Genomic DNA, 9,786 nt, shown 5'->3' with positions numbered 1-9,786 from the left:
GAATAGCACTGAGAACTGATGAGGTCCAGAACAAGGTTTTGCCAGAAGAAAAGTGGTACAGCTGGTGGCTGTCAAAAATGGCGAATGGGAGGGACACTGTCGTAACTTTCCAGTTGCTCTCAGCAGACAAAAGAAACCTGATGGCATCAGAGCAGGAAAGGTGAAAGGCTTTTAGTTGCACATCTCTTTCTTTAAAGAGGGAAACAAAACCAAACTGAATCAGTAGCATCAACTATAAATGGCATGCAGGAAGAGTTTTGGAAAATGGAAAATCACAATGTTGCTCAGTGGTGAGAAACTCCCCTCTCCTTCCAGCTGAGGACACGTCACTGGAAAGTCCCAGCCTGGGAAAAAAAAATGCAATGAGTAAACAAATTGCGTTTGCAGTTAAAACAGAAAGAGGAACAAAGTCAAATGATGCTTTGATTTTAAGGGCATTTATTTTCAGGTTAGCATTTCCTTGAGTGGTATCAGCTCAAGTTCAGACAAGAAAGATTTCATTAGAGTGAAAATGGCTGGCAAACACCATGCCTGATATTAAGCCATTGAAAGAAAGCTCATTTTTAAAAAATCTAAGATTTCAACCTGGGATTTTTTGAATTTCTGCTGCTGAATGTAGTGAAACAATCCCAGCGACAAACCAGATACTTAGGATTATTACACTGCTGAGAAATTAGGAATGATTGTCTGGAAAATTTGTGGAATTTTTTTCCCTTAATTTACATATACTTCCAGACAAGGAAGCTGTCCTTAACAAAACCCTTCCTAACAACTCACTGAGCATGTTTCTGTTTTACAAGCAAGATCAGTGGTGAGAATTTTTCCAGCACTGTCTATAAAGAAAGCAAGGAAAAACCATCCTTGGTCACACTGAGACAAGAAATACAGTGTTGGATAAAATTATAGGATTCTTACTTCTCCAACTAGCATTCATAAAAATACTGATATAAATTATTAGCCTTTTCTAATATAAATCTACAGTCGACAAAGGTACTTCATACTAATTAATCACAACAATGTTAACTCATTCTGGAAACAATTACAGTGACAGCACTTTCTAGCTGTAATCTAGGAAAATAATCAAGACAGTTTTAACTCTGCTTTTCTGCTCTGCCAGTTAATGAGTGCTGCTGCATCCTGACTGATGTACATGACAGTCCAACCCTGATGGCAAACAACAGATGCCAGTTGTGCAAGTGTTGCATAGACTATCCCATCTCCAACCCTATCAATAATATAATAAAAATGTAGTATTTTATTTTCTTTAAACTCAGGTTCTCTTTAAGTCTCATAGGGACTCAAGACTACTGTGAAAGCCATCTCAAGCATGTTATCCTTGACAGCCAATAACTATTATTATGAAACGGCCAACCTATTCACATCCTCTCAGATTTGGGAAGAGGATCAATAAATAGTTTTTGGGGGGAGAGGGTTATGTTTTTTTGCTTCATTTTTGCATGCCTTCTAATGTGTATAAATAGTAGAAGTAGAAGAGAACTGCAGGGAGGTTTGAAAGTTTGATTCTTTATCATTTTTCCTGTTACAAGATAAGAGTGTAATGCTACTGCTGTTGTAACAGAGGGCACAAGGATCTTGAACGGTTAAGGTGGAAGCTCCAGGCCCAAGTCCATTGATCGCATCTCTGATTCTTGAGCTCTGAACAACAGAGAACAACGATGAGAAAAGCTTTCCCCAGGCACCAAGCTGGAGCAGCAAACATGAAAACCAAATCAGTTTCAGTTCCTGCATCTGCTGCAGTAACTGCACTAAGCTTTCTAAAAGAGAAATGTCATGAATCTCTCTGTCCTCTATGCATGGCAGGAGGTTCCAGGATGGGGCCAGGGTGGGGCCAGAAGTAGAGGCTCCACTGTACTAATTGGACTAATTTATTATTTTTATAGGAATGTTCTTTTCTCAAAGTAATTTCCCAGCAATAAAAGCAAATTGTGACAGCAACATAAACATGATCTGGGGTTCTTTAAAAGTTGTTCTTTTCATGTGCACATACCAGTGTTGGTCAGGACAAGGTAGTGTGGCATCTGACAGCCAGAACCTGTTTTATGTTGGATGACACCTATTGCAAGAGGTCTCTCTCTTAACAGACTTTTCAGTTTTGGCTAACACAGTTTGCTAGAATTGATCTTCCTCCTCTGGAAAGCTGTGGATAATTTGGAAGCTTTAAAATTGTTTGTCTTCTGGCAGTAAAACCACACTATTTTAAACCATTTCAAAAGAGTTGCATCTGTAATGCTAAGAGGTTTGCTCTTGGATTCAACTCACATGCTGTTCCTCATACCGGTAACTCGGTCAAGAGCTTACTAATGAGAGTAAATACCATCATAAAGTTGGACGTTGCAGCCAAAAGTCTTGTGTATTTTAGTGTCTGGCTGGCAGCAAGACACACACAAAGCTGATGTACTTACTTACTGAACACCTGATGCAATTAAGTTACACTGAAAAAAAAGCCTTAAAGGTGAAATGTTGGTTCATGCTTTGGGTGACTGGCTGTATTTTTCTTCAGCTGTAATTAAGGTTTTATCTGGTAAAGCTCTCATAAATAGCATGGATATGGAACTGGCTTGGAGTCAGGGAATAAGGACCTCACAAGTTAGGGAATACAAAACCCCAGAAAGGACAGAAGGCTAAAAATGATCTGAATTAAGCAGAACCAACCACATCTTCATCAGAAAAATAATTTCCACAGTCAGATCTTACACTTGAAGAAAAATTATCAAATTTAGCTATTTCCTAAGAGTCACTGGTGGTTCTCAGAGCAGAGAATTCTGCATCCGGCTTTGCTTAGTGCTCTGCACGTCATTTTATTTTGTTAATTTTCTTTTTTGACCTTGCCCATCTTGTTTCAATGAAAGTTCACTTGACAGCTGATGAGGAACGGAAAACAAACCTGCGTGACTAAGCAAGAAAATATATGCAAAACCATTTGAAGGTCTTGGAAAACCCAAACATGGTTTTACAGTCCTCACCGCGAGGTTAAGCAAAAAAGGCTAAAAGAACCTGAAAGCTTTCAGCATCCAAAAGCTGGAAAATGCTAGAATTAACAAAGAAGATGCACAAGAAAGCCTGGACTAGGATCAAAAGGGCAGTACAGAAGTCTATGACTGCAGAAGGACAAACCTCCTTGGAGGCTACAGAGCTGCACATAGCTCACAAGCAGTTCACACAGGACATCAAGGGCAAGGCTGGCACCAGAGCTGCACTGATAGACACTGGCAAGTATCACCATTCCTGCAGCAACAGAGGCCAGTATGGTTTCCAGGGGGTCTGGAAACCATAGCAGCTATGCAGTTACATATAAGTATGGACTGTGGTGGCACAGAACAGGCTGACAGCACTTCAGCCGTGCCTGCCCCAGGGATGGCAAACGTACAAGGCAGACACCTGGGAACAGGAGTCACTTCACCATGCTCAGTTAAATCTGCCCTTCAAACAAGCTGATGTGTTCAGACAAATATTAAAAAGCAAAACCCAACAATGTAATTACCGCTTTCTTCACGCTTGCAATTCACTAGTCAGCCATTCCTTTTTCATCACATGAATGACATCACTGTCAGAAATTACTCCCCGAGGACCTAGACTGAAACTGGCTCTGCAATCACATTAAAGGGTCTCTGTGTAGATGCAGGAGCAGAGTTTAAATTAGCTTTCAAATTATTTTACCAAATAAGGAATGCAATAATAAAGAAGTGAAACACTTCAACAAGAACTAATCACTCACAATTAAAAACATAAAAGTAATAATTTTATTCTACAGACTTGACCATTTTAGCAGGGAATTAGCATTGAACGTGGGTGACTACAAATAAAATGCTATCAAAAAACAAGAGCGTTGGTTTAAAGTCTTTAAAGGCTTCACCTCAGCTTTGATGAGTAAAGCGTAGCTGTACATATGTGGCTATACGAATAAGGTTGCAGGTCTTTCCTGTACATTTCAACAGTACTCAGAAGTTGAGCAAGATCAACCTTTGGTTTTCACTCTTGACATATACAAAACATACTTAGCAAAGCTACTGCATCTCCATGATAAGACAAGTTCAAACTTTCCCAAGAACAACACCCCAAAACTACTAAGAGTAAAGCTGTTGCTGTGGAGTTAAGAAATCTTTAGTGTCTTCTAGGCTCATGGACAAGGCAGTTAAGTTCTTTGTCTCTCCCCTAACTTTTGTTAGGACTCTGCTCCCCCTCTGGAGCCACAGCTATTCCCCAGCAGACAGTACCAGAGAGTGCTGCCTTGGCCACACATGAAACACACCTCTGTGCTGCGGAGGAAAAGGCACGGCCATGCCAAAGAGCCCAAAACAGGCCAGAGACTGGCATTATGCAAACCAAGGTGGCATTATTTTATAACAATTCAGTATTGTCTAGGTGCAGAAGCACAGGGTATCATGGTGTCCATGCTTCACCTGGTGTTTTTAATGAGATTACAGTGGGGTACCAGCTCTGCCTATCATAAACCTATCTGCTCTTCAACCAAAGTTACAGGACTTGAATAGTATTTTTGGCTACCTTCTCTCCGAGGTTTTTTAGGAGCTGCTAGTCACCAAAAGCACCATTACACATACATAAGATCACAGTGATCGTTTCTCCGCTGAAATCTTGTTACGGGGCATTTGTGACCTAAATGGATTGCTAAGAGCATCATCTAAGAGGCTTGTTGCATAGAAACCATAGTGAGCAGAGAATTCGGGTACTATCAGGTCTCAAAGGAAACACTGATACAGCAAAATCACTTCTGCACACCTTCATGCATACACAAAAATTTTAAGTGACACAAATAAATTATCCCAGAGTACCCATTCTTTGTCAGTCATACACCCACATAATGTTATCACATATTCGTGTGATGTTCCTCATGTAATTCAGTAGATATTTTCCCAGTTGGAAAGAAAAGAAACAACAAAAAAAAGCAAACTATAAAATCATAGCATCATTTCACAGTGATGCCATTTGAAATTTTACACTCTGAAAACTTCAGAGACTAATAGAAATAAAGCACATTTTATCTGAAGGCTTTTATTTAGAACTTTGCATATGGATTTGTTCTTATATGAATCTCATTTATTCCATGGATTTTATATTATTCTCGGAAGGCAAATGTCTTTGTTATTAATATATTAAATTTCCTCTTATCTTCTCTTACAACTGTGTCCTGTAGGAAACAGCAGCATTTTGTGTGTTTATTTGCTGCAACAGCAGAAATGAGTTGTCAGGCACCAAGTCAAGTACAAATAAGCACGTTTGTCCGTAAGCATCAAGCAAGTATTCACAACAATTTCGAATCTGGTTAAAAAAAAAAAAAAAGAGTATTTACAGCTACTTTGAATTAAGATCGATTCGCTTTTTCTTAGCCCTCAAAAAATAGAAAGCATAAGGCATGTGGAATCCAAATTCTTTAATGGAGCTGAAGCTAAAAACCACCATCTACCATTTACCCCGCGATTTCAACTGGGACCTTTTCCTTTATCGGTCGCAAAAATTTCGCTTCCTCCAGACTAAGAGCAGCGATGAGGCCGCTGCTGCGGCCGGTCACGCACAGGGGGAGCGGGCGGGACGTGCGGGCGGGGACAGAGGGCCGTGCGAGGTGGGGCCGCGGGAGGGGGAGCAGCAGCCCCAGGGCCCCGGCGGCCCGGGGCAGGGCGAGCCCCCGCCAGGCCGGGACCCACAGCGCTGCCGGCACGGCGGGGGCGGCGCCGAGGCCGCGCTTCTCCATCCAACCCCAGCTGCTCCGCGCAGCATCCCGCCGCCGGCGGGAGCAGCTACTTGCAGAGCCCCTCCAGCCGCTCCAGGGTGCCCTTCATGTCGCGGATGCGCTTGGCCAGGGCGGGCACGGGCTGCATGGCGCGGTCCAACTCCTCGCAGCGCGCCACCAGCGCGTACATGGCGCGGATGCTGAGGTCGGCCGCCTCGCCCAGGCTCTCCACGCCGTCGCGGTAAGTCTGGATGCAGCCGACGCTGAGCGCCGTCAGCGCCTGCAGCCCGCAGTGCACGTTCCGCAGCAGATCGTCCACCTGCGCCGCCACCTGCCCGGCCAGGGCCACCACGTCCTGCAGCGCCCCGGGGTCGATGGCGGGAATGGACGACCCGCCGCCCCCCGTCGGGGGCTCGCCCCGCGGGGCGCCGCTCAGCCGGATCCGCCGCTCCAGATTGTTGGCTACGAACTGGGTGAGGCGCCCCTCCCGCAGCACCGTCCCCTCCAGCTCCAGGGCGCTCGCCAGCGTCGCCCGCCGCCCCTCTGGCAGCTGCCGCCCTGCCGCCGCCGCCGCCCCGCCGCCGTCGGCAGCCAGGCTGAGCGCCTCCAGGCTCCGCTCGTCCCGCCCCCGCCCCTCCGGCGGCCCGGCGGCCGAGCCCGACTCCTCCATGGCGGGCGACGCGTGCCCGCCTACTTCCTCCGCCCACCGGGGGCGCGCCGCCGCCTGTTTACGTCCCTCCCGATTGGCTGCGGGGCGCGCGGGGGCGAGGCCGAGGCTGTTTGCGCGGCGCCCGATTGGTCGGAGGAGCAGCGCCCGCCCGCCGCGCACTGCGGGCCCGTGACTCGGAGACCAGGGCAGGCCCGCTGGCCGTCCCCTCCCGTGATTGGCCGGCCCGCGGGAGAGGGCGTGGCCCCGAGTGTTTGTGTCGCTTCCGATTGGCCGGGGCGGAGGCGGAGAGGCCGCCGCTCCGCCGCAATTGGCGGCGCGCGGCGGAGACGGGCGGTGCTCGAGCCGTCCGCGCGCGGCGGTTGGCGCGGCGACGGAAGAGGGCGGGCCCTGCCCGGGTAACAACACCGGGGCGCTGCTGGCGGCTCCCCTCACTCCCCCGCCATGTTATCCTAGCGGCGGCTCCGCTTGCGCCACCACCTCCTCAGCCCTTCACAAAGCCTGGGCAGACACTCCCCAGCGACCCTACCTGCTCGTCCCTGTCTGGGCTCGACCCCCTCTCCCCGGCACAACTCTGGGTACCCACGTCCAACCATGGTCACCACCACGGCGCCGCCGCCTTTCCTGGCTCGGATCTCGGCAGGCACCGAAGACCCGCGTCGATTGCCGCCCTCCGCCCTGCTCCAGCGCCTCAGGCGCGGGGACAGCAACTGCGAGAACCAACCCAGCTGCTGCCTTGCGGGCCCGGGGGGCAGCGCCCGCCCCGCGCTGAAGAGGGTGCGGCGGAGGAAGGGGAAGATCCGGCCGGGCCCCGCGGGGCTCCTGCCCAGCCGCTACCAGCAGTACCAGCAGCACCGCGCCGGGCTGGGGAGAAGGACCCCGCTGGGAACCGACCTGGTGACGGACCCCCCACCGGAGGAGCCCCCCGCGCCCGCCCCCTCGAGACCCGCGCCCGGCAACCCCCTCAGGAAGGAGGTAAATACAGGGCTGCGCTACTTCTCCTCACTTTTCCGTCCACTCAGCCCCCCCCCCCCCCGGGCGCTCGGTGAGCCGGGAGGCCCTTCCGCGTCCCTCGGGGTGGTCGCGGGGGGGGAGCTCGCAGGGCGCCCCCTCAGCGCGGTGAGGGGGGGGCGGAGGGAGCGGCAGAGTTTCCGTTACGCTCGGACGGGGTGAGGCGGGGCCGAGAGCGGATCCGCGGGCGGCGATTGGCTGCCCGGCGCCCACCAATGGGCGCGCGCCGCTGCGCCCCAGCAACAAGCCGGATTTAGCCCTGGCGCTGGCTGCGCGCCAGCCCCGCCCCCCCACCCCGCGCGCGAGGCGGGACGTGCGCGGCGCGCAGCGCCCCATGGCGGCCGGGGGGGGCTCCGCGCCCTCAGCCCGCCCGTGCCAGCGGAGCGGTGGAAGAAGCGCAGGGATGGCGGGGAGGGGGCGGCTCGATACCCTCTCCCCTGCTTGAGGCGGCCCCCGGCGCCTCGCTCCGTGTCTCGGCCGATGAGGGATCGCGAAGAAGAAGGGTCGTGGTTGACGTGACTCTTCTTTGTTTGCGCAGTTTTTAAAGAACAAGATGGGAAAGACAGAGAAGGCGGCCGTCCCCTACGGCCAGCCCGTTCACGGCTTACACCTGTGTGAACAACCAAAGATTAACAGGCAGAAGAGTAAGTGTAATGCGCCGCTGACGAAGATCGCCTCGGCGAAAAAGATAGAGAACTTTTGGCAGGATTCTGTGTCGACGGAAATAATTCAGAAGCAGGAGAAAAAGCCACTTAAAAATACAGAGAACTTCAGAAACGCCAAGTCCAAGAAACCTATTGCCCTAAATGAAGCGAACCAAAAAGAGAATTACGCTGGGGCAAAGTTCAGTGACCCACCATCTCCCAGCGTCCTTCCAAAGCCTCCCAGCCACTGGGTGGGTGGCACAGCTGAACCTTCTGACCAAAACAGGGAGTTGATGGCAGTCCATTTGAAAACTCTCCTAAAAGTTCAAGCATAGTTCCTAAGATCTCTTGAGTAATTGGCAAAGAAAACTCCATCCAGGAAACTTAAAACATGCCTTGTTGCAACAAAAATTGCAAAAGACTGTCAAGTCTTATAAACACATAAAAAAAAATCCTTGTATTATATTTTTTATGGTTGTGTAAATAGTGTACATCATGTATTATGTGTATATTCTTGTTCATACTTTGAGAGGTACATTTTAGTTTTGTTATGAAAGGATGTATTTTGCACTGCCTGATTGGTAGATGTCTTGTATATAAAATATGGACAATTTTACGTGTGTGTTTGACACATGAAGACTTGACTTGCTTTGCACAAGGTAATGAAAATTTTGGAAGGAGAGTACAGCTTTCTGATTTTAACGTTCCAGATCAAATGTGAATGTTTTATTCGTGCACTACTGACAATAGTTTTACATTCTGTCTCCCAATTAAGTAAAAACATGTAATTTTCATACAAATGTGAAGTTTTGCTCTCTGCTCTGGAAACTATCTGGAATTCTGTTCATCTGTTTGTTTTCAAAATTAACTGGAATTTGAGTAAAATTCCAGCCCATTGATTTGAGCACTGCTGATTTCTTTTAAAAAAAAAAAAAGGCAAAAAAAAATAAAAAAGGAAAGAGCAGAGCTTTCTGCCAAAAATCTAATTGGTCACTAAAAAATTAAATAAAATAATTTGGCCTCCCCTTAAGCATGTCTTGGTTTTCTTTTGTGACTCTGTGTGTGTGTGTGTCTCTGTTAATTATCTGATTGCTTTCTAGTGCATCAATAGAAATACATTGTTTTTCTCAGCTTTTAACTGTCTCAACCTTAATTAAGATATTCAGTAGCTCAGTGAGAATTCCTTATGTTTAAAAAAAAAATTTTCCTTTGTGATAAGTCGGTTTACGTTCTTTTTGTTTGCTGAAAATTCGTATTTCAAGAAAGTTGGGCAATCACACATTCAAATTTGTCCTGTAATGCTCCTTAAATATTTTCATAGTAAGTAGTTATTAAAGTAGTTGATAGTGAATGGTAGCAGAGACAAAAAGGTACAGATGGGGCAAGTTAAACTTTGTATTTTTTACCAGATTTGTCTCTTCGTGATAGCTGTGCTGGAAAACACGTTGCTCCGATTTACTGATGTGATGAGAAGATAACATAGATTTGCAGTTACTAATCTAGAGTTTAAAAAAGATTAACAAATTTAGGAAATGTGTGAAATTTACGTAAGAGAAAAGCATTTATAAGGTTTTGGATCTGCTGGAAAAAAACCTCTCTGCTCTAGTCTATAAGAACAGCACACAGGAAGAAAACGCCAGCTCGGGTCGCAGCTGAGGTGGCTCCGCAGTGTGGCTGGTGTTTTCAGAGGTACACGTTAAGTAACATCAGCCGTGTTTGTGCCGCGTGCGCTGCAGCTGCCGAGACACAGCATCGCT

At 48.0% G+C, this 9,786-nt stretch overlaps 2 protein-coding genes across 2 annotated transcripts; one reads left to right on the top strand and one right to left on the bottom strand.

Moving 5' to 3' along the window:
- Nucleotides 1-3,738: 3,738 nt before the first annotated feature.
- BORCS6 (BLOC-1 related complex subunit 6) lies at nt 3,739-6,970 on the bottom strand. Its single transcript, XM_064647394.1, is given in 5 exon segments — nt 3,739-6,510; nt 6,512-6,588; nt 6,590-6,784; nt 6,786-6,864; nt 6,957-6,970. Coding segments are annotated over 5 exon segments (1,101 nt in total). The 3' UTR covers nt 3,739-5,774.
- PNRC1 (proline rich nuclear receptor coactivator 1) lies at nt 6,749-9,059 on the top strand. The gene is made up of 2 exons (XM_064649999.1): nt 6,749-7,349; nt 7,924-9,059. The coding sequence occupies exons 1-2, from the start codon at nt 6,969-6,971 to the stop codon at nt 8,362-8,364; spliced, it is 822 nt and encodes a 273-aa protein (XP_064506069.1). The 5' UTR covers nt 6,749-6,968; the 3' UTR covers nt 8,365-9,059.
- Nucleotides 9,060-9,786: the final 727 nt, after the last annotated feature.

The sequence above is a fragment of the Pseudopipra pipra genome, chromosome 3 (genome assembly GCF_036250125.1).
Source record: "Pseudopipra pipra isolate bDixPip1 chromosome 3, bDixPip1.hap1, whole genome shotgun sequence".
Lineage (NCBI taxonomy): Eukaryota > Metazoa > Chordata > Aves > Passeriformes > Pipridae > Pseudopipra > Pseudopipra pipra.
Note: the sequence above shows the minus strand (reverse complement) of the source record. Positions and strands in the feature narration are given on the sequence as shown.

Bases quoted from the DNA above. Each gene is read 5' to 3' on its own strand.
- PNRC1 (XM_064649999.1), top strand. From the start codon at position 6,969: ATGGTCACCACCACGGCGCCGCCGCCTTTCCTGGCTCGGATCTCGGCA. The intron at 7,350-7,923 runs GTAAATACAGGG...TTGTTTGCGCAG, and splicing joins GCAACCCCCTCAGGAAGGAG to TTTTTAAAGAACAAGATGGG.